The 25,469-nt window shown below is 41.0% G+C and overlaps 1 protein-coding gene across 5 annotated transcripts in view; it reads left to right on the top strand.

Annotated features, from left to right (window-relative positions):
- The window catches only part of LOC119431481 (carbonic anhydrase 1-like), a 115,053-nt gene extending 90,673 nt beyond the window's left edge, over positions 1-24,380 (top strand). For all 5 annotated transcript variants that reach the window (XM_037698985.2, XM_049670450.1, XM_037698964.2 and 2 more), the window contains 6 exons: positions 5,018-5,215; positions 8,613-8,731; positions 11,943-12,038; positions 13,751-13,865; positions 19,862-19,968; positions 22,788-24,380. In XM_037698985.2, the coding sequence (XP_037554913.1) occupies positions 5,018-5,215; positions 8,613-8,731; positions 11,943-12,038; positions 13,751-13,865; positions 19,862-19,968; positions 22,788-22,922 (770 nt within the window). In that variant the 3' untranslated portion in view covers positions 22,923-24,380. The remainder of the gene's footprint in view (positions 1-5,017; positions 5,216-8,612; positions 8,732-11,942; positions 12,039-13,750; positions 13,866-19,861; positions 19,969-22,787) is intronic.
- Positions 24,381-25,469: the final 1,089 nt, after the last annotated feature.

The following is a 25,469-nucleotide window of genomic DNA, read 5'->3' as shown; positions in this document are numbered from 1 at the left end:
ATAGAACACGCACATGTATTCGTCTTCTCTTTCTCTCAGTTCGCGCTGCGCAGTCGGTGTAAGCTGGGAGGGCCTTTTTCGGAAATTGCCTATACTCTGACATTTCTTTTGACGCTCCTCGAATTCTGTAGTTCTCGTTTTTCTATTCACAATTCTGCAGGAACCTAACGGTCTCTTTTGCACTGAGCTCCTGTTTAGCTGCTTATTTACTGAGTATACTGCGTCTTTCCTGTCTGTTTTATTTCTACCGCCAACTCTTTTAGCGCAGGAATACTGGGTGCATTATTCGATCAACCAAGGCCGCTTTCCAACTTTTAAACTTAATGTATCGTTTATCATTATTACTCGTCAGACATGAAGATTTGCGCAAGCCGTGCAACCCTGCAATGGTGCTTGTGCATTTTTCATCACACGACGTCGATAGTGTTTCGTCTTTTCATGGTAGCTTGTTTTTCATGAAACTTAGTTTTTGTGCTTGCTTGAAACGGGCGCGCGTGCTCGATCGTATCGTCTTTTGAGCAACTGCAGACGCGCGGTCTGTCCTTCTCAAGTTCACCGTCCTCTGCTTTTTGCGAGCGGATAGTATACGAACGGAGCGTGACATTTAAATAATGAGTGGCTGTGGTGGGCTTCCAACAACACACAGCTCCGCGCTCTTCTTGCGGCTGTAATTTCAAGCGCGCGCACAAGGTATTACGGCGCGCATTTGAACAGTGTCTTTATGGCTGTATTTCCGCGGACAAATCGACTTGTTGCTGCGGAGTGGTCCTGATAATTGCGATAAAATTGTAGGTAGGGGTTCTAAACGACAGTAAAGTGCTTGCTGGCACGCTACCGCTGTTGTTGTGCCGTTCTTTATACCTGCCTTGGATCGAACTGATTGTTCTTCGGTATCCTTCTCCTTCGTAAGGCAAATGCGAGGATTTACATCTCTGGCAAAGGTCTTCTGCGGATGCCCACACTTTCGTCTGGTGGAGCGCTGAAACGGTGCTGGCGGTGCGGTGCGTGCACAGAAAGCTTCTACTGTGGAGAGTGTAGCTCACCTCCTTGCACCCCAGTGAGTGGGTAAAACTCTTTGGTCCAACCTTAGCCAGGCGTGTGGTGACCGACCAAGGGTTGGTTGGGCCAAGGTTGGCAATGTAGCTTGGGCCGAGCTTGGGGATCGATTTAGGTGCACGTTAAAGAACCCCAGGTGGTCCATATTATTCCGGAGCCCCCCACTACGGCGTGCCTCATAATCAGATCGTGGTTTTGGCACGTAAAACCCCATAATTAATTTTTTTAATTGACATGGCTTCACGTCGGCCTACATTATGCCAACGACAGGCCAACGTAGCGCTTTGCGTAGCCCGACATAAATTTTGGGATGGCTCCCATCTGCCAGAATGAAAAGAAAGGTCCCTTGGGTAGGACATTTCGTTTTGTTGGGCATTTAATCCTGGCGTGGGCACGCATCATACATTTATTATTTACTCATTACTCCTTGTGTGTCCGTGGTTATTGCGCGCTAAGTGCTGAGCACGAGATCGCGGGATCTAATCCCGGCCGCGGATAGTATACGACATTTCGATGGAGGCGTAGTGCAAGAACGCCCGTGTGCTTGCGTTGTAGTGCACGTTAAAGAACCCCAGGTGGTCAAAATTAATCCGGAGCACTCCACTACGGCGTGCCTCGTAATCAGAGCTGGTTTTGGCACGTAAAACCCCAGAAAGATGCGCGCTAAGTGCTGATGAAATTATCCGCGGCCTGCCGCCACGGAATCTGCGTGAGCGCTGTGCTCGAACTGGCTAACGCCGCGTGCCCGTAGATGAGAAAGTTTTTATTTCAACGATGTGACTCTTGCAAGGCACATGTGAAGAACATACCAGGTGTTTTTCTTTAGCTGCACTAAGTGTTTAAAAATTGCCTGTGGGAGATAGCACAATTCTAACCCTTGAGCGGTCATTACTTCTACGAGAAATCGAAATCCTTAACTTAATAATTAATTATAATTTATAATTAAATTTTCAGCATAATTACTTTTGAACGTGTAATTTCAGCAGGCTCATTATAATTGGGAAATTGAAGCAAACTCTCCGTACAAGCCATATCTACTTTGGATCTGGAAAAATCCGCTTACCCGCGGAACTATGACACAACGAATTTCTGTTATAAGAGCGCGCGAAACCGAAACTGGGAGGCTGCAGCGAGCGCAAAGCCGCGGTCCTCATAGTGACGTTCTGCTTACGTCATACAGCAGCGGGCAGCCAGCGCGCTACGGCTCTAGTACACTGTACTGCGGCGTTGGCTGCGGCTCCGTGCTCCTCGCTGTCGCAGCGCGCTGGCTGCCCGCCGCTGTGTGACGTAAGCAGAACGTCGCTTCGAGGGGCGCGGCTTTGCGCTCGCTGCAGCCTCCCAGTTTCGGTTTCGCGCGCTCTGATAACAGAAATCCAACGTTTCCAATGTCCGGCAGTCTACAAATTCTTGCGGTAGAACGCAGTTCCTGTGGCCGCCGTATTTTGTAATGATTATTTTCATTTCCGAAGAAATGAAATGAGCCAGTTACGAAGGATGTAAAAAAAATAAATAAATAATAATAATAAATAAAGCGCACTAGGAGCACTAGCTCGGACACCGCTGTTATCGCTATACTTACAGCGCGAAGTATCATAAGAACGTAAAATATGAATCGAGGAATGTTAAAGAACTCCCTCATTGGTAGACTTTCAATGCAAAAAAAAAAAATTAAAAATAAAAACTTTGTGATTAGTTGCCTTGGAACTACTTCGAGTGTTTCATCCCCCCGCTGTTTCATCCACAGTTGTTTCGCTAATGTCAAGAACTTGTAGCATGCCATGTGACTTTCATGTATCCCTGGGCTAATGCATACAGATTCGTCTGGAAATTATGGGAATCACCATATTCTCATGTTAATTTGGGTGTGACAACATGAACATCCAGTCCTCCTTGAGGTGTTGAACCAGGCATACTTTCTTTGCTGCTGGCAAAAGAGTTCTCCTCACTGTTGGAATATGTATGCATATTGACATTTAGTGCCTGCATAGAAAAGTGCCAATTGTGGTGGCTTTTCTTGCTCTGCATTGTGTGAAAGGTTAAATGAATATTTTTATGGTGGACGTCGGATGAGGTGGCTAATAAATGGCTGATAAAGTGTGTTGCATATGCATACTTCATCATTACTTGGTGCGGAACCACATTGGTTAAAACGAAAGTAAAGCCTGCCATAGGAACTTTGTAAAAAACAAGGTTGAAAAGCAGCAAAATGCATATCTCTATTACATTTTATGTACTAAACAGAATTTTAAATGGTTACAATTAAAAAAAAAAGCTATCCAGTTATGATTCCTTACACTGTTAAATTTTGTTGTAATTTTATTTGCCATACTGACAGTGTCCTGCTCTTTGTGCTGCTTCGTAATTCTACAGCACAATAGTTTTCCCGACGCATAAGCTGTAGATATTTAAAATAATTTGCTTTGACTTTGTGGCTTTGCATAAAATAGTAATGTAGCAATGTGAAATTCATGTCCACTGAAGACAATATCGCCATCTGTGAAGAACGATGTTTTGAAGCATGGAGGTGGAGAGAGCAGGTGTGGTGTAGTTTTGTGGAACAAACTTCTACTGAATTCTTAGGTTTGTCACAGGGTATAGTCTGATACAGTGAAGATGGCTGGTCTCCCACTTGAATCCAAGACAAAGCATTAATGCTGGCCACGAAGTGATGACAGACAGCGCTTCAAGTTAAAGTCCTTGAAAAAAAAATCTGAACTGACCTGAAATCTGAACTGTGTTGGAGAGCCTGCTTGTGGAATCTTCCTTAAAGGGCCCTCGCCAGGCCCTGTTTGAAATTTTGGGTATACACTTGTAGATGCTCTCCGGTGTGTGTTCTACCACAAAAATCTTTGGAAAGGGTTCATTAATGAGATAGGAGCAAGTCAAATGTGTCAAATGTTGTGAGTCCATGGTGCAAGTAGATGAGCTGCCATCCTTGTAGCAGAGGCTATCTCCCGTTGTCGTGACCAACACCTCCAAGTGACATTCCCTCCCCCAGCCTTCTTCGATGTGAGAGGGGAGGGCCTCTGCGATCTCTAGGCATGACCCCTACCTTCCTTTTTTTCTCCCTTCTTTCTGCACGTCGCATTTCCATGGGCGGTTTTTCTCTTTACATTTTGTGAATATTCTGGAGCTATTCTGTGCTGCTTCTGCCTGTTTGTGTGCAGTAGGTACTGCACGTGACGCTGAGGCAACAGCTGGTACGCGTGTGGCATGAAAGCAGTATACATACGACCTCACTGCTGGTGGAGAGCATGGCTTCTCCAAGAAGGGCGTGTGGGCTTCTGTTTGAATTTTCAGCTCTTTTCACAGCCTACATTGGTATAACATTTTACAGACGTACATGGTCATCACGACATGATCTACATGGCTGCATTCCAATTTGGGTTGAAATGCAACAGTGCTTGTTATACTGAGATTTCACAGTACGTCAAGGTATCTCGGATGTCCAAATAAATGCTGAGCCATCAATTACTCCATCATATGATTGCTATTACCCTGCAGCTTGCTATCTTTGTTGCATCATAGTCTATACCTAATTGCTCCAGCGAAAAAAAAAAGGGGGCATTTTGTAAGAACACAGTCAAATGCTTCTGTGTACCGACTCATACCAAATGTGGTTTTTGCTTGTTTGCTTATTTGTTTACTAGGATAAAATTAATTAGCATTTGCCATCAGAGTGCCGCTCCTCTGATTCTCTAGGCAGCCTTCCGTTCATGTACTTGTCCAGCAAAACAAGTTTACAGGCTTGTAATTAGCTTATTTGAAAGTGCAGTTTTATTTGCTTCTGTTTATTAGCTGTTTATTAGAAATATTACTAAATTTGTTCATTGAATATAGTGAATGGCATTTTCAGTGCCAAGAAACCTGGTGCTACTCTATAGGTTTCAGTTTATCCAGTCTTGATGCATATAACCAAACATTTCTTCTCCGCTGATGACTCTCAATCTGTTATGTGCAGGTCCTTCAAATTGGGCCAAGAGGTTCCCCAAGGCAGCTGGAGAAAAGCAGTCACCCATTGATATCTTGTGTAGTGAGGTGCAGCAGGATCCATTCTTGACGGAGAACCCTTTGCGATGGACCTACAATGGCCTCCAGTGCACTAGCCTGCTCAACACTGGCTCCGGATGGCGTGTGGATGTTTCTTCACCAGGACCTAGTTGGTTACCTTTAAATATACTATGAAGTGGTTTGAACATTGCTGAAATAAGCACTCGAGAATGCAGATTAACAGAAATCATGAATATGCTAAGCAAATTCTTGCCAGTACATGCTGACCTACAGGCTTCACTTGCAAGTCAGTATAGTGGGCATTGTGTTTGTGCTAGGAGAAATGAAAAACTGCAGCTGCGCAGTTTTTCTGTTAATGTGATAGTGTGGTTGAAGCAATATTAGCAAAACCATTGGACGACTGCTTATATCAACAGCAGCATCACAGTTTTGCCATAATGGGAAGCACATTATGTTCTTTTTCTATCTTCTGTGTTGAATAAGACAGTGTGGCCGTCATTTGCTTGGCGAACATTATGTCTATACTTCAAAGCAACAGAATCGCACAGCAATGCTTCTACTTTCACAATGTACACTCATACATCACACATGTCAATGACCTCTGCAGGAAATTACATGTAATTTTCTATACTGCATTTGCAATGGTGCCCATCATAATGATAACCAGTTATGTCATGGGCTCTAGCTTCTACATTGAGCATTCATTGTGTATAAAACCAGCTTTGGGTTGTATGAGTATGGCAAGTGGACTTGCCAACTCGCCTAGTGTCATTACGAATGGACCGTACTGGGGAGAAGACATAAAGGAAAGCTTTGTGGTTATGCTTTTCCATACTAATGTCAGAATGTGGCTCTTTGTTGACTACTCAATATATCACTAGTATCTGTGTTGCACATATTCGCCTTTATTATGTTTTGAAAGATTCTGCCTTCTGGTCACTGGTACGTAGGAAAATAATTTTGCAGGCTGTGCCTGCAATCCATTAGGCACTAAATAGTGTTCCTGTATATGCTCCCTTAAGGAGCAGAGTTACACAGAAGTCTGCCATCTAGATATTCACTGCCACGTGGCAAAGTTGCTTCTTTTGCCTGCAGGAGCCAGGCTAAGGGCTGCTGCGAGATTCTGCAGCACTTTGTTCTGTGTTATTCCTACTTTAATAGGGCACATAATGCTTATTTGATTGTGCAGATCAAGTGTGCGACTTTGGCAATAGTATTTATCATATTTTATGCAACTACATTTTGAAGACAGCTTAAGCCACGGAAGCAATTTGGCACTTGTGATTTGTTGTGGTTGTGTCTCCGTGTTGTTTATGGAGTATTTTACGGTGTATTTTGGCCTATTTTCAGTGGAACACGTAAGTACGATCGTTAAGCGGAATTTCAGATAAAGCGTGCTCCTAATGGCCATATGTCCTGAATTTCATCACAGACAAGGCACTATGCCTCAGAGAAATATTTGTGTATCTATGATGAGTAGCAACGCAGTGCAAATGCAGTTCTGGATTGGCAAAGGAGAGCAGCGGCAATGATTCTACAGCTAGAATGCTGCAAACAGGCAAAAGTGCACAGCATGAGTAAATGCGACAAGCAGCAAACCGGAAGTGCTGGTGTTGCCAGTGGCACTGAATTCAGTGCATCATAGGTTTTGTGGATGTCGAGTCAACTTCTGGTGTTTCATGTGATGGTTATTTGTGAATGGCAGTGCTTTGAGCAGTGCGTGGAAAGTATATGTGCAACTCTGCTGTCTTTGGGAGCATATACAGAAACAGTATTGGAAAAAGTGAAGGCAAGCATATAATTTAGTCATGAAACAAACCACTCATGCCATTAACTAATGTCATATAGGTAGTCTGCTTGGATAATAGATATCATTTGAATTACAATAAATTTATTCTATGTCAAGAAGCTGGTGGGGAGCCAACTAAAGCCTGTGGGAAGGCTTGAGAAAGCTTGGTGCCCCCAAGAAAAGACGCTTGGCCTTGATATGCACAAATACATTTAGAGCACTGTGGCAGGAACAGTGAAAACCACAACTAAAACCAACCCAGACACGGAGAAAGTACCATTGAAATAAGTCAACAGTTTAGACAACAGCATCAACAACAATGTTGTTTGGAATAAACCAAGTAATACTAGCACATGAATTGTAGAGATTCACTTTGCATTCTAATGCTAAGGTTAATTTGCTGACAATTCCTGACTATTCCACATCACGTATACTTAGTGTATAGCAGTCTTTGATTACTGCAACTACTTAATTCAAATGTCTTAATGCAAATTCTCACCTTTGCCTACGATAAAATGCATGAAGAATACGTGGGAATGTACAATATGCCATACTATCAGAAAAAGATGTGTACAGGTCACAAGAGTGGCAAAAGGACAGCTAAAGGGCCCCTCACGAGATCTGGGCAGTGCAAACAAACAAGCCTGGCACATACATCACATGGTGACGACCACATAGGAAAATATTTCACTTATGTACGCTGCAAAAACAGCTGAAAATTCAAATGAAAGTCTGTGCACCATTTTTCTAGGTGCTACCTGTCTCCTCACCTGCAGAGACGGCATCGCAAGTCTCACCTATCATGTCACAGGTCCTTTTGCAACATCAGAGATAATGACATGGTGCAGTGCACAAATAGTCGGCAATAACATGAACAACATGGGTATTCCCATGAAACACATAAAATGCAAAACTGCCATCAGAAATGCACCACACAGCAAGAAAACGAGCAAAAGAAAAGGTCGGGCTTGTGATGTACTATACATGATATGAGCTCTTGGCCTCAATATGGGAGGAAACAGGGAAGGATGAGTTGCTCCCATTGCCTTGACCAGTCTCTGCTGCAGGAAAGAGGTTGCCTCCTTGCACCATTCTCTCAACATTTTATTTGCTGCTATCTCTGTTATTACTCAGCCTGTTTGATAAATTCTTATTTTAAGACACTCACTTGGAATGCTTTACAGCTTCCAGTGTATCAAACATTTTTTGACAGAACGTGTTGAGGCATTGTAAAAGTGCTGTCTTGTGAGAGGGCCACAACATACAAATTCCAGACTGCGTGCCCATATGGCTCCAGGGCATCTAGATCCATGGTGTGTGGCTTTTGTCTGCACTTATGCATGTATGCGAGTACTTCATGCTTTACTATTGTAGGTTATGACCCACATGCACAAAATAAGGTGTGCTCATTTTGGGGGTGAAATAGCAACTTGACTAATGGTTGTTTTCCTTATAGTGCCACACACTTCATATCCTTTGTAGTGCTTTGTTCACACACACCTAACTACATCTCATTTTTATGCACTGAACATTTTTCTACTTCAGGAAATCAGAAACCAATTAGTCCACTTAGAATGAGTAAGTACACGGAAGTTATTGCTTTTGTTATTGCTTTCATTGCGTAGCTTCTGCCTCAAGAGCGGTATTCCATTCACTGCAAGTTACCTTTCGGTATCTATTGGTGTGCTTTTCTTTGCAAGTATATTTTATGTACAAGCCTGTGTGATATGGCTTACATTATAGCTTTAAATTTCAGACCTTCGTGGAGGACCTCTCCATCACAACTATCAGATGGTGCAGTTCCACAGTCACTGGGGAACCTGCAGTGAGACTGGCAGTGAGCACACCATTGATGGAGAACACTACGCAGGCGAGGTAGATGTCTGTCTGTTAACATTTGTGGTAAATTGACAGACCGTATTTACTTGATTCTAACGTGCCCTCAATTGTAATGTGCACCTGATTTCTCATGGCCAGGAATGAAAAATGCAATGCCCTCAATTGTAATCTGCATCTCAATTTTCATACTTAGCAAAATGCAATTCCCTTGTTTGTTCCCCCACCAGATTTACATGGTAAGAGAGAAAAATAGCGATTTGTTCTCACTTGGAAAAAGAACATTTTAAACTCTGAGGTCGCTGGAGGGGCAATTCGGACACAAGCTATGGGTGGCGTCCTAGGATTGCAATCTTGCAGAGCTTGCAAGAGCTTCTGGCACCCGCAGTATGGCAAAGCGTAGCTGTAAATTGATATTTGAAGGTCGAATTTGAACACCACTTATTGCAGTTTTGGTTTTGTACTTTATTCGGACGTGTATGGCGTATTTGTTAGAATCAAGTAAATACGGCATATGTGCTGCACGACGAATGTTTACATACATTCTGAAAACTTCTGCTACAGATTTGAATGTACAGTCTAGTAGTACATAAAAGCTCCTAGATGGGGCCTACTGAACTAGCGAGAATCGGCTTCTTCTGGATCTATTAATGTCACAGAATGTCAAGATGACTGAAAGGAAGTGTAAGGTTTTTAAATCTGATGGTTTTGCTCTGTATTGTTAGTACCTAAAGGTAATGGATGCAGGAGCCGAAATACAGTTTTTTTACAGCCTAGGCATGCATCCTAGAATTGAGATACTTGTATATAAAGTGCACCTTTATATTCAAGGCTGCACTCATACGGTATTCATGAACTCCACATTAAGTAAACTTTGCATTTGGCGCCAGTAGCATAATGTTGCTCTTTCATTTGAACAGACTTGTCTTCAGGCATGACTTGCAAATAAAATTATTTGGCTATTAGCAAGATTCATTGTTCCTGCTTAGGAATAAGGTATGCACATCATAATTGAAGCTCTGAATCTTGTGTGTCATTAATTAGTTAGCATTAGGAACATCAAAGTGGAAAAAAGTGTATGTGTGGGAAGCCGGTCACATGGTAGAGGTAGAGCGGTATGGGAGAGCTTAACAGAGCTCGGGACCACCGTCAGTCGTACTTCGCTTCTCGAAGAGGCAGTTCATTTATCAAGTAAGCTCCTGAACAACACTTTGCAGTGTGGTGAATGCGGTTTAAATCATGGATCCGGTACCTCGAAAAGGCGTAACGTAATGCTAATGCATTTCTTTTGAATTTACTGCGAAATCAGAACTGAATTATTTTTTTACCTGCCAATATCATTGCTGCAGAAGCCAGTTGTGCGTGCACTTGTATTAACACACCGTGCAGGGGTGGGACTCCTTCACCAATTGCGCCATTTTGATACAAACGCAGATTCCTGCGCCAAACTGCGCCAAACACAGAAAATTGACCGAAATGGCGCCATGCTGTGCCAGAACGGCTTCGGCATGTGTGCTCCGGAAGTGGCCGCGAACAGCGAGCAGATTCGTTCTCCGGAAAAGAGTGCAGCCGTCCACGTTCCGCAGACCACGCAGTGGCGTCTCCTGGCGCACAAATTTCTCGTGATTTTCACGCTTATAACACTGGGCGTTTCGGCGCTTCCGGCGCACGCGCGGCCACTCCCGGCTGTTGTCACTGCTGTCGGAACGGCCAGGGCAGCTGTATTTAGAGTGTACTAAAATACGGTTGACTGGGCCTCAGCTCCCTAGCTGAGGCTCAAAACGACGAAAAGCAGGCTGAGGGTACCGCAAGTGAACTAGATATTAGGGAGGCGCGCGCTGCAGCGGGTTGAGCGGGCGGGCGTCTCTGTCCCCACAGCCAGTAAACCGTAAAAATATTCCAATCTGTTTTTATGCCCCTATGGATGATGACTGAGCTATTTTGACATATCGCGAAGGGTTAATGACGGTTTTATATGGAACATTATGGCGACAACGACGGCAAAAATGCGTCTGCATTGTCAATATAATTGCTATCACAATAAAGACAGATTTGAATAGTTTTACATTATTCCAGCCCAGGGTTGATTGCGGCTCTCTGCGTCTACGGTGACATATGGTGACCCAGAAATTATGTTAGTGCGTTGATTGGACTGCATAATTTGCGAACATTTTCTGCTATCATTATGAGAGTCGGCGCGGGAATGTATAGTTCAGTTGTAGTTTCACCGATGTTTTTGGATTCACAGGAAAACATGCGTCGTGCCGCTGCTCGACCCACTCTTCCATATTCTAGTATCCTATAGCTACAAAGCGTGATTCTACTACGCGCTTTGTGTTGGTTTATTCTCTTTTTTATCGTGGTTTGGAAATGTGCTGCCATATTCCATTATTCCACCAAAATTCAGATTGGCCTGCTCCAAGCTGCTCCAAAACACAATTTTACTTGCTCCAAAAATTGCTCCAAAATGACTTTGGGCAGTCCCACCCCTGCACACCTCTTTTGCACCTGAACATATAGATACTGGAGTTCAGTACACAATAAACTCATAATGATACGACTTGAAACTATAAGTGCAATGCACTTTCTTTACTTTGTTGCTTATAACATTTCCGGGCTGATATTGTACAATTTATTTACAATGAGAGCAATCTTATTTCTGGTTTCTGTAAATTTATATGCTATAGTAAGTAAATTGTTAATTTTATCTGTATGTGTTCTAGCTGCTTACAAGCAGAACAAAGTAATGCAGTCATAAAACTTCAGTTGGTGCAATTCTGCAAGTTTTAATTGCTTTGTTCCAGGAGTATAGCAAGGAATTAGTAGTGCCTGCCGCCATTTTAGACTTTCTTAACAAAACGTCATTTTATGCATTGAAGCACAAAAGTATCTGGAACACGAATGCATTTCTCCGCAAAGTTCGGAAATTAATATCTCGAAACTGGTATCATCCTGAGAATGCGTTCCAAGTGAATCCGCCTTGCGCACTCCACGGCTAGAATTAGTAAATTGCAATATGGGCTGCAAGTTAATTAGTTAAAAACTTCATTAGTGAATTTTTAAAATTAGTTGATTATGCATTTCAATCTTTCGTGCAAGTAATGTCTGCCTGTTCGAGTAGACCAGATCATGAACTAGAATTGTGCTGTCTGCCACAGGCAACCTCTAAAAAATTTTGAAAGTGTTCACTGAAACACCCAGTATAGGCAGATTTTTTCTAATTGCACAGCCCTTTGTTTCTTCCACACAGCTGCATCTGGTGCACTACAATGTCGACATGTATAGCAGAGCTTCAGAAGCTGCTTGTTCTGACAAGGGGTTGAGTGTGCTGGCTGTTTTCTTCAAGGTAAGCATTTTGACAGATGTTTACATTGTAGAAAAAAAGTGATTTGTCATACATCTTTTACAATATTGCTTTAAAACGTTCCCTGTTGTGCAAAGCTGGACTCAAACCAGAACATCTTGCTGCTGGATGCCACTTATTCTTATATATATATATATAGTTTTTTTTAAGGGAATAATTATATTATGGCCCCTAGACCCCTGGGGACCACTGGCTTGAAGGTCATGTGTCAAGCACAGTTCATGGAATTGCTTTGTGCCTTCATTCTTTCAAGCAGGCCAACACTAGTGGATTATCTACCGCTAAAATATCTTTTTGTTCAATTTCATTTTTCTTTTCCTAATATTTATACACTTCAGTTAAAACCACAGTTAATTTTTCCTATGCTTTCTCCGGTTTCATTGTCTGTTGGCTTCATATGGTCATAGCAAACCAAAAATTGAGCCCCTCAGTTCACCTTCTTCTCATTAATATTCATACCTGTTAAGCTACATCATTGGGTGCTATATCCTAACACCTTCTGTGTGCCTTAGTACTTGGAAAATAAAAACAAGTATGATCACTGCATGTCCTACTTGTGTTTTGTCCTGTTTTAAGAGATAGCTGGAAAAGCAGCTGCATTTGACTGTGGACTAGTCCACTGTCAATCTTTAGACTTAAAGCAAATAGCTTTTCTGACTTGCAGACATTTGAGGTAGGTCGTTTGAAGCAAAAGCTGTTAAATGCATAAAGGAGGCAGAGTTAAACACACTTGCAGTAGTATTTACCAGTGCACCATGTGGTTACTGCTCGTTTAAAAAAAGAAAGGGAAAAGAAAGTAACTTTAAGCTTGTAAAATTAACAATTGTATTTTACATGTAGCATGTCAAGTTATTAGCTAAAAGCACTGAAATGTCTGCATTGCTCCTCAAAGTTCTAAGCCATACTGTCTTTTTTGATAAAAGGCAGCTTTGCTTTTAAGTGAGACACACACAGGGTCATATTGAGGGAGCTTGCTGAAGCCCCATATCAAAATGTAGACAGATACAAAAAGTAAAATTTTCTCTGCATTGCACAGCCTCCACCAAAATGTGGACATTTTTCAGTGCCCTTCCTAAAATTTCAACACCACCAGTGCCTTATTGCAGAAAAGTAAAGGCCAACCGTCCATTGCCTACAATGGCAGACTTTCCTTTACTTTTTTGTGATAGGCTGTACATTATGTGCATACATAAATACATTGATTGCCACATTTTTTTTTTTTTTTTTACGGGAAAATTACTTTGTGACTAGGTAGTTTTGCTATGAATACCGTACTTTGTTAAAATAATTTTGTAGTGACGTTAATTCTTGTAGTTCTAGTAGTAGTTTCTAGTAATGTTAGCTAATGCTAGTATCTGTTACAGGCATTGTTCAGGTACTTGCACGTTGTACCATTAAAGTGTTGCAGCATCGATTCATTTTGCCAAACCAAATAGTTGACTTTATTTCTGTTTGCTCATTTAGTTTGGGCTAGTGTTGTTCTCTCTTGAAATAGCTAAGTGTACTTTTGAAATACTCAGAATGAATGGTCTTATAATCTGTTGCTATGCCGTTTATTCTATTTTCCTAAAATATGTAAGCAACTCTGACCCCATGGTCAGACCCATGGTTTTGCAGTACATTTGACCTGCAGTGTGTTATGCCTGCATGTGCACAAGTAACTCTTCCTTTCATCATTGACTAACTCATTACAGGAAGGAAAGCCACATGAAGAGTTGAAGAAGCTCACTGACTGTATGTCAAAAGTAATTTACAAGGGAATGAAATGCCCGCTGGACCAAGATATTGACATCAGCTCATTGATTCCTGGTAAGGAGAGGTTGCATGTAGTAACAGTGTATATAGCAATTCTGATGCTTGCCTAAAGGAGAACAAAAATAAGGATAAAGTGAGGAACAATGGAATGGAGGTGTCAAGATGGACTCTAAATTTATTCAGTTTTGTATAAGAATAGCACAAGTGATATCAGTCAGTCACTTTGATTATTCTAGCTTTTATAGGAAGGTCTGTACTGTACTTAAACCTCCTGTATAATGAATGTTCTGATCTTTTGTATAACAGATCAAAGGTATTCAGGTAAATACTCAATAATGTTTGTATTAATTTTGGCTGGAAACTTCACTTTTCAGCAATGGTATTAAGCATCCGGATTAAGCAGCAGACAGAGAAGGTGGTCCATATGAAAAATTTTTAATGGCTTGGCATTCTTAAAAAAAAGAACTTAATTTTTCTTTTGTGTCGCACAAAAAGTTTGAGTGCCTGTAATCACCAATTTTTCCACATGTGGGCTACCTATCCCAAGAATCCCAAACATTTCATAAGAAAAGCACGAGATCCTTGCAATATTTTCAACCTAGACAGCTAGTGAAACTGTTCTCTGCTTGCTAAAATGCAAAGAAAAAAGGCACAGAAGCATTTTGACTAATAATGTTTAGTGGCTTTGCTTTTAATGTAAAGCATTCCTTATCTATACCTCCCTGGGTTTTCTTTCTTTGTTTGCCATCTTGGTATCCTCCACATCGTTCAGTGCCGCATGCATGCATGCGTGTGTGTGGGGGGGAGTGTTAATGGGTTGTGTGTTGTACTCCAGATGGTTTTAAATGTGCTAGTACAGAATGTGCTAGTACAGAGGTTGTCGAAGGGTTTGCACTGGTCCGCTTATGATGGCCCCTAACCCTAAGTGAGCCCAAACAGTACAAGAAGTTGAATTGCATAAAAGTTGTCATGCTGCTGCTAAACATTGTTGCACCACCACTAGAAGTGAACAAATAGTGAGAACAAGAGTTACAAGCAAAACAACAGTGGGAGCATGCTTTCACCGCTGCTGGTACCACCAAGGAGCGAGAATGTCAGTTACAAGCAAGGCAAGAATGTGATGCCACCAAAAACATTGTAGGATTAAATGTGTCATACTTCGTCAACACATGTTAGAACATCAAATGTTGATGCAGTGATATTTCAAGCATCGCTTAATACGTGTGTCTGAAGCTGTGTCATGGTATTTCAGCAGTAACAAAAGTGCACAAAGTTGCTAAGTGCTGCAAAAACAGAACCGTTGGCATGAGCAACAAGACAGGTGATACACAAGTGGAATAAACACGATAAAAAAGTGTTTAGATGCGAATACACGCTAAATTGCTCCGCAACTGGCCGCTCGAGGCACTTTGCGTGTATTCGCGGGCTTCTTTCACGCTCGGGAAAACAATTTTATGCAGCATGTATTGAGCAACCGAAAGCTGCATCGGGAGTTTTTCACGTTGCTCTACAATTTTCTCATTGACACTTTTCACCTAGTGATAATATTTGAGAAGTTGATTAGTTAAGACTAATTATCTAGTTAGGCAGAATGCAAAAAAATTATCTGAGTATCTCCAAGCGACGATAAACACCAGTACCTGGTTCTGTCCATTTGTCCTGGTTTCATGACATTTGCATATTTTTAAATCTTGGTTCAGGATAGTTGGGATGCCCTGTATATTCACAGGGAAGACAGCAACCACAACTTCACCTATATGAAAGCGTGAGAAATGGTATCTGTACAGTGAATGAAAGGTCAGATACCTATTTAAACAACTTGGGAGAGACAACACTGTGAAAACAATTCATCAAGTTTAGCTGTGAATGCATCCGTGGATAAAATGACCATGCACTCATGTGGTAGCTTGTTCCAGAGTTGTATGGTAAACGGGAAAAAAGAATATGTGAAAGTATGGCAGCTTGATAAAAACGGCTATATACATTTCGCATGGTTGGTTCTAGTCGAGTGTTGGTAAGGTGGTTTGAGGTAGTCATTTTTGTTGGCAGCTACGTTGCCGTGATAAAGGCGATATAAGAATTTCATAGATGCGATACGTCAGCAGCTTTCCGGAGTCTGTTTGACAGTGCGGTTGTGCAGTGTAGTCACTCTGTCACTCCTGGAGTACTTGGAATGAATGAAGCGAAGGGCCTTGTTTTGGATTGCCACTAAAGGTTTGGTCAGATAAGCTTGATGTGTGTTCCAGACTATATGGCTATATCTGAAGATTGGACGTATGAGTGATTTGTAACTTGATAACTTAACATGCGGTGGTGCCGTTGCTAGTTTTCTACAAAGAAAGTCCAACTGTCTGAATGCCACTTGGCATGTGTCTTTAATGTGTGTGTCCCATTTTAACGTCTTTGTTTTACTACTCCCAAGTACTTATATGATTCCATGCTGATCCCATGATCAACTGATCCAATGATGTTGTAGGGGAAGCCTGATGGCTTTTTTTGTCTAATTGACATGCAAGCAGTCTTGCTTAAGTTTACATCCGTACCCCATTCCTGGCACCATGTGTCAATATTAAGCAAAAATTAATTTAATTTGAATTGATATGCCTCTGTTCATACTGTCATATATATATATGACGCAGTCATCTTAGTGTTACCTCTGGCTCAACATGAAAGTGCACGGCATTTATGCATATTAAAAATAAAATGGGACCTAGCACAGAACCCTGTGGAACGGCAAAAAAAGACTTCCAAACATTCAGATTTCGCCTCACCTACATTAACATACTGCCTGCAGTTAGAAAGGTATGCGTTTATTCATGATATCACATTCTATTCCGATGGCTCTAAGCTTGTTAATTAACTTGCAATGCACTGCCCTGTCGAACACCTTTGAAAAGTCAATGAATATTGTGTCAGCTTGAAGTCGAAAGTTAATTACAGTCGCAAAGTCGTGTATTATTTCTAGAAGTTGCATCACAGTGGAAACACCTTTGCAGAAACCGTGTCACTTGGAGCACATCAGGTTGTTTTCTTCGAGGTAGGCCATAATAGCTTTATTGATAATACGTTCCATGTGCTTACAGCAGCAGCTGGTTAGTGAAATGTGCCTGTAGGTGTTTACGCATAATTTGCTGCCGCCTTTGTGGATAGGGAAAACTTTTGCACGTAGCCAGTCTGTTGGTAGAGTAGAGGTTTGCAGAGATGCTGTGAAAATTTTATGGATAAAAGGCGTTACTTGTTTTGCATTGCACCTTAGGATCGTATTAGATATGTTGTCAGGTCCTGGAGATTTTTTAACATCCATTTGCCGCAGCAGGTTCAGAATTCCTGGTTCCATGAACTCTATAGGTGTCATTATTAGTTCAGATGTTGAGGCAATTTTCTGTTCTCTAAATGTAGTAGTATGTAAAAACAGATTGAAAATACACATTCAAGGCGTTCACAATTGTGGGTGTGTCATCAGTAACTTCATCTTTTTCTAACTGGATAATGGAACTTTCAGGCCTGAAGAGATAGCGCCAAAATTTTTGCACTTGTTGCGTCATGATAGTTGTTAGTGTTGTCGAAAAGAAGGTAAGACGTGCAGATGCAATTGTTGCCTTTGGCTCACTGGCAAGTCTAGGAATGTTGGCAGTATTGCCTTGGTTTCTACGCATACATTGTATTTTTGTTTCTATGTGAATAATGTTACACGTTATCCATGGCAATTTATGTTTTATACATTAATTTTATTTTGGTGTGGATAAAGTTTTCACAGTATGCAGCACATTCCTTGAACTTCTGCCATAGGTTATCTACAGTTCTGTATCTCCCCAGAGTGAAGTCGTCTAGTAATGTTTCCAAGTAATCTATGACATTGACGTCATCAGCTTTGAATTTTAATGGCCATGTGTGTTCTGTGCTTTGAGCATCTGGTATTCATGCTCCTGACATTCAATGTTAATGCCAGTTGTTAGTGATTGGATGTGCCATGTTGTACTGTTAGTTTCGATGGTAAATTATGCGAGACAAATGCAAGGTCCAGTATTTAACTGCTTTGTCCTTGAATGCATGTAGGCTCTTTAACCAGTTGAATTAATGAAAAACTAAAGCAAATGTTTTAAAGAAGTTTGCAGCTTGAGACCTCCTTGTTAGTAATTGCAGATGTGTTCCAGTCGAATGAATGAAGATTAATATCACCAGTAAAAACCACTTTGCTTATTTCTTTGACCCTGCCAGAAAGTAAGTCATGACTTTGTGTGAAGTAGTCATCAGTAGCATTCGGTTTTCTGTAAATGCCTCCTATTAGTATTAAGGTGTCTTGCCCTGTTATAGTGCACTAAGCACTTTCATGGTTTGGGATGCATTCCTCTGCATGAAAAGACAAACTTTGTTTGACTGCGATTGCAACACCGCCCTCATGACTACGTGATCAGGTTGTAAAATTGATTAACATGGTGTAATTATTTTTGAATCATGAATACCAGAGTGTAGCCAGGTCTCAGTAATGATCATAATATCAAGAGAGTATAGGAGCACTAGTTGTTCAAGTTCGTCAGTATTATTTACTATGCTTTGTGCATTAAAGCATATCAAGGACACTGAAGGAATACTTTTACATTGTCATGTGCATGTAGTATTAGGTTTCCTGACATCTGCACAACATGTTTCTTTGAGCAATGCTCTTGAATTTTCCATCTCATCCCAACTGTACACTTGGTCATTTACTTTGAGTTTGTTGTAGACAAGAGTAACTTAAACATCCTTTTTCCCTTTTGGTTTTGCATGATTGCCAAAACTTACTGCATATGGTATAAACAGGTGCCGAGAAATCTTCAGAAACAGATAATTGACTGCCTAAAACAGGTCTGAAACACAGACATCTTTTCACTGAAGTTATAAAAGCGCAAAATGACAAATTGAATTCGGTCATGTTTTTTTACCTCTACGGTGAATGCGCTAGATTGATTGAACATCCCCTCCAAGCTTGTCTTTGAGAATGTCGTTAACAACTGCCTGCTTCAGATCAGTAGCAGTTTCTCTATCTTGTTCTGTCAGCCCATAGAAGACAATATTATTACGATGGCTTCTATTTTCCAGCTCATCAAGTTTGTCGGTCAAGTGCTTCACTTGCTTACAGACGGCGTCAACTTTCTCTTTGCACTTGTCCAGTTTTTCGTTGTGTTGTTCGATAGATGCAAGTGACGCTTCAATTTCCATCATTCGAGACTGTACACCCTGAAATCTTGCTTCTAATGTTTTCTGGGAAGTTTTAATTTTGCACAACATGTTCTAATATTTCCTTGAGTATGCACGGGCCCAGGTTCTTTTCAACGTCACCCCCAAGTAACAAAATCAATCGGATCATCTCAAAAGAATCAAAGAGAAGCAAGACATAATGCACCGGATGTGGATGTGTCAGACTCGTTCTTGGCACTTATTATGAAAAGTTCTCAGGATGAGCAAGGTTCACCCTTAGACAGGCTTAAGCCTGTGGGTTGCTAAAAAGGTTTTTGTCTTGTGGAACGATAACATAGGGCATGCTTAGAAGAAAGAACTGAAGTGAATGAAAAGTACGTCACAACGGCAGCTCTAACTGGAAAATAGCTTGTTGAAGGGGAGAACAAACCCTAAATATTGCATTCGCTTTCTTGCAAGTTATTTTTCAGTGTGCAACAGAGAACAGATGAGACATTCAACAGTAAAATTATTTCACACATCACTAGAAGCACATGTGGCTCTCGCATATGTTTGGTGTTTCAATGGACAAAACTGTGTGTGCTTCGTTTTTACTGTGACCTTAGCCTTCTGAAGATGGGGTGTGCTGTTGAAGTTGGCTATTAAGCACAGATTGTGTGTTTGCAACAGCTTGGGACAGTGCAAGGCATGAATTGTGAAATTGTAAGCCTTGCTTTGGTTGCCGCTAATTGAGGTCTTAGCAGGAATTTAAATGTGTGAGCTAAATCAACTGCTTACTATGGCCATAACCATACTATTTGGTGGCCTAGTGTGTTGTGTGTGTACTTGGTGCCTTGCTGCTGATACCTAAATTTAATTCTATCTGTTCCCAGCCAATGGTTCATATTGGACATATGAAGGCTCCCTGACTACTCCACCTTGTTATGAGAGCGTCACTTGGATTGTCTTCAAGGAACCCATTGAAGTGTCGCGGGAACAGGCAAGATTATTTTGTGCTTGCTCTTTTTTCAGGCTGCAAAGAAAGGGATTGCATCGTCGAAATATTGACACAAGGTTTCATATTTTATCTGATTGACTTAATTTTAAATAAGCACCATTCATATTGTCCTGCATCATAATGTTTCTAAAATGTAAATAAAACTGCTAATTTATAAAATTTGAATTTATGTATGTTTCTGTCACAGCTTCTCTAAGTTATCATTCTTCCCAAAAATAGTGAAGTTTTAGCACAGAATGCATTGTTACTATTTGGACCTGCATGCTTTATATTCTCACCAGAGTTATTGTCGGAAAATCTTGCATTCGGATTCTGTCAATTCGACGGCAGCAGGACATGAAAAATTGGCTAGACTTTTCCAAAGTTTGACTTGAAAGGAAGTTTTCAATATGTGTGGGAACCTTCTCGTTCTCTTTAACAAAAAGTCAAATCAAAGGCGAGCTGGATTAACTGATGTTGTATTAAGGCCCAAGCTTCCTTTCCAGAAAATTTTAAAGCTTAGTTTTGGAATCGATGGTGTGTCACTGGCTTTTAAAGGGGAGCCATAAGGCTGTACATATATGTTAGGTAAAGAAATGTTAAAAGTAATTGTTCACTGATCGAAAATGCCGCAATACCGCCATTACACAAACAGCAATCACTTGACATTAAAATGTAGAGATTGGAAATTGACAATAACAGCCGTGTAAGTAGGCTGAGCAATAAAGCAAGATCTTTGCCCTGTGATAGGCACAATGCGTACTGTCTTCAGAGCACCATAAGCCAAAAAGTTCAGCCTTCATGAAAAAGAAAGAAAAAATAAATTGGTGGTTTTTAATGATACTGGTTCATAGTAAAACTTAATGTAAAAAAAAAAAAAACACTACCATAGCAACTACTTTCACTTCACAGAATGTTTCTATAATAAATAGTGAAGCCTTGACTATTTATCTAGGACTACATGTACATGACTACATGTAGGACGGTTAGAAAACTGCAAAGCATAATAATTAGTTAAATTAGCAATCCTCATAGCCAATCCTCAATCTTCATCTCCTTTTATTATGCATTTGTTCTGTGTGGCTGGTCAACTGATGGGCCACGACCTTTACACACTGGTGGTGACGACCATTGGCGAGGCATACTTAAATAATGACAACCAGTTTTAAGCACTGCTGAGTGCTTATCTTTCGGTTTCTACAAACACAGTTGCCAGGAAAAATCTCAACGGGCAACCTATGCAACAATATTGCAAGGTGGCAGCAATGTAAACAGATGCTCGAAGCAATATAGAGCTTGAATTGTCATGCAATTTATTTGTGATAATTTAAACGAAAAAGAAGTGTAGAAATTTTTTGCCATCAAAACCAAGTTCAATGAAATTTTTATTTTGCCATAGCATATTTTAGACAGCCGCGGAGCCCCCGGTAATAAGAGCTATATCTCGATTGCTAGACAAAGCCATGGGCACCTATAACTAAAGCCCCTATATATAAAAAGTAGCGACACTCTCCTCCTCCGCCTTCCCTCCTCCTCATTTCTCCTCTCTTTCGCACTCCTTTTTCGACCGTTGCGCCGCCTACACCGCTTGAAACACGTGCACTTGTTTATCTTTCACCGCTGATCAGATTCGACGATCGCCGACTGTGTTCGCGGCTATCGACCATTCGGTAGACGCTTCTCGGGCGAAAATGGCGATGGAGCATGATCGTAAACAAACGCAGCCAGCGCCCGGGGGCTCGACAGTCCACGTGATGCCATTAGGCCAATACCGACGCGGCGTCGGCCTCGGACAGAGTGTGCGAGGAGGCGGCGGCATTCTTCAAAGCGTGACGTTACTTTTTATATATAGGGGCTTTACCTATAACACCTTAGCGACATGCAGTAACAATATAAAGGTCATAAATGTAAGTATCACAAGTTACTCAATAAGTACTGTTTATATAATATTGCTACTGTTTAGTATCACAAACTGTTATTTTTGTTTTGACAATGGTTTGCTGGCAGTAGGAACATTGCCTAATAGTTCTGAACAAAGCTTTAAAATTCTTTGTGCTACATATTTCTGAATGTCTGCAGATTCATAATATATCAGAATTATAAATTTTTTTCTTCAAAAATAAAGAATTCGGGCCTTGGAAAAACTACCAATCACCAAAATTGACATTTTGGGATGATATTTACTTCATCTATTAAAATACAAGGGCTGTCCCTTTTGCGTGCACATAGAAAGTATGAGAGAGATGTGCCTGAGGTTTAGTTCAAGCCTCTTCCTATTTGGTTGTTTCTTGTAAGCTATGATGTTGCTTTTGGGGTACGTATTCACGTTCAGCAGGAGGTAGCCATGGGCTTGCCCTGACAGTATGGCATATCTTTGTGGCATTCTCACTTGATTTGCAGCGCGTTCATTTGGGCTGATTCGTACATCTTGTTACATAGCAGAACGAAGGAAAGAGGCAGAGGACACAGCGTTCTGTCCTGTGCCTCTTTCCTTCGTCTCACGTCGCGCTGTATTGATTTGCACATGTAAAAAGCAATAGAATAGAGGGAAATGCTGATGATCACAAACTCTAGGTTGCTTGAAATAATCTTAGTGCTGAATGGGTTCTACATCATGCTACCATTGTAGCTTTTTCCCCCAACTCTGTTATGATAGACGTATTGATAAAAAAAGATTAATTCTTTTTCAATTATAGTTCCTAGTGTTTTAACCAAACACAAAACTCTCTTGTATGCACCTTTCATCTGCTTAGTCCAAGCATTCTCTGAACTTTTCCGTCTTCTTCCCCCCCGTCCCATCCCTCGTCTTCCCTTCCATTTAGTTTGAAGCATTCCGCCAGTTGTTGTCTTACAAAGAAGGAGGAGGACCCCAGGTGCCCACCGATGGCCCAATCCTCAAGAACTTTCGACCTCCGCAGCCTCTCAATGGCCGTGTTGTGCGTGAACCCTCGGAATAAGCTCACCGTCAACATGGTTCTTCGCTGAGCAGCTTTTCTTTTCTTCACCAGCTTCTCTCTACAATAACTCTTTGGTGCTGGCAGAAGTTGTGCATCATATCTAGATTGTTGAATTAGCTTCGCTTTATGTAGCAGTAACACTGTTTTTTTTTTTGTTGTTGTTTTTTAATAGTTGAAAACTGGGAAATTTTGGGGACTTTACACCTACCCCATGTCCTCAGAGGCACTCGTTATAACTGTGCCAGAAGCGTCAATTTTGGTGTGGCTAGTTGGTGGCAAAAAAAAAAAAGATCTTGCTGTGAGCTGTCTTGTCTCGCCTTGAAAGTGGTGGTATTGTGAACTTGTGAGACCATCATGTCGTGTTGTCTATCCCCTGTTCAAATGTGTCATTAGGTAGTATGCCCACCAAAATCTAGTCAAAGTGGAAATATAGTCGAATACTACTGTTGATCGCAGCATGTACGCACTGTTGCAGCTACGAAGCAGTGCCCTGTATTTGTTAAGTGTTCTACAGCATCCAGCTTCAAAGTCCAGGAAAGCCTGATGATGGCACAACAGCAATAATGAGTGCATTTTAAGGTGTTGATGTGTGGGTCAGGCTAATTGCCCGTGTGCCCAAGTTGCAGTTAATAAGCTCACTGATGGTAAAATAACTAAGCTGGGCCTGTACATTCATGTCTTCCACCTAGTAGCTCTTGTAGCCATGTTATGCATGCACTTCTGGTCCGTGGGGTTGACTAGTTGCTGGTAAAAAAAAAATCATGCACATTTAACTCCTTTGGTTATTGCATTTGCTTTCCTCTGAAATGTGCCCCTTGGACAGATGCAGGTACAAGCTGCACATCCGTATGCAAAACCTTTTGGCACAATTATGTATATTGTTTGTCACATCTTCAGAGGTTCTATGCATATTTTTGTATGTGTATATATGTATAGATATATATGTATCCTTTAATCAAAATGAACATTGGCAGAGAATCGTCTTCAAAAGAGCACTGATCAAGTTTTGCATGAATTACTTGAACTTGTACATAAAGAGTCGTAGTGAATGTTATAGCCTTTAGCATAGGTTCATGTCTTTCAGGAACCATAGTACAAGGCTGCATTTACATGTTCAGCAAGAAATCGCACGGCATCGAACTACTGGTATAAGTGTTGGCCATTTTAGAGTTTAGCATACCAATAAGCAGTGCATAGAGCAGAATGTCTATCATGTCTTGCAGTAGCTGGCAATGTGCAGGAAGAAAAAGATTTTTCCTTGTAGAATCGTATGCACTTTCATTTATTTTATGCTCTCTGTACTGCTTCTTTTATTGATGCAGCATACTGCCATCTTGGTACAGGTGACAATGACAGCATACTGCAGACTTTTTTTCTAACCATGTGCCTTTATTGAATAGCAAGAAGTATTTTATGCAGTTGCCTGTTGAGTTTCTAATAAAATCTTGTTGCAATGCAGGTTGCTCATGTACTTGTGTATTGCATTCTCCTTCCAAACCAGCCCTTCACCACTGTATTACCCAATTGCTTTACCTTCAGGTAACTGTGTGTGGAATTGTGGGGTCTTTGAGATAAATGTACTCCCTTTTTACAGTATGCTTTACACAGCATGGCCAACTGTAATCAGTGAATCCATGTGCTAGTGAAGTGCAATTTAGTTCCATAGAACACTCTTTCAAAGCACATAAAAAAAATTAACACGCACACAAAATAAGGACGCTCATAAAGTGCTGGAAAAACTTGTTTGCACAATTTTTATAAATTCAGTTACATGGGACAGCAGTACAGTTCCCTTTACTTATAAAAGATAACCGTCAGTGTGACAGGCCTTACTTTGTATGCAACTTGTGCATCTCGATAAGCCAACCAGCTCCACAGCAACCACTAAAGCACAACTTTGCTGCAGTAAAGAACTAGGTACGGTATAGAAGTCCAGCTTTATGTTTTCATTGTGCAATAGGGGGCAGAACAAGACCAGGACCTGGAGTTTGCCTCGCCTGGAAATATGGTATTCAGCAGTCACGCAATTTGGAGGTTGAGGAAGAGATGTAGTAATGTGACATTGCAGGCTTTATGATATGTGCACAGCTTCGTATTCAGCCAGCACTTTAATGTTTAGTGTCAACAAGAATGTAATAGTTTAAAGGCCAAATTGCTAAATAACAGGTGGGCAAATATAAACTTTTTTGAATACAAATAGCAAGTATCAAATGTCAAATAGTCAAGTGCGGATGCATTTATTTACAGCAGGAATATTTATTTCAGAATAATAAGGTACCACACTTGTACTTACTGGAGAAAGAGAAGACAACTACAGAAGCAATTAGGATCAGATCTAAACAAAAGCTTAGTAACTTTCATGAAACAAAATGGGCGAATAGCCCGACAACATCTTTAGAGCCTGGTCGCAAACAAGCTTTCCAAAAATGAATGGCTGCTGCTATGACCAGCTTTCTGAAAACAATAAATGGTTGCTGAAAAAAATTGTAAGCTGAGCTGTGGAAAAAAGAAAAGGATGCCGAAGGACTTTTGTGCCATAGGCACATG

The sequence above is a fragment of the Dermacentor silvarum genome, chromosome 1 (assembly GCF_013339745.2).
Source record: "Dermacentor silvarum isolate Dsil-2018 chromosome 1, BIME_Dsil_1.4, whole genome shotgun sequence".
NCBI lineage: Eukaryota > Metazoa > Arthropoda > Arachnida > Ixodida > Ixodidae > Dermacentor > Dermacentor silvarum.
Note: the sequence above shows the minus strand (reverse complement) of the source record. Positions and strands in the feature narration are given on the sequence as shown.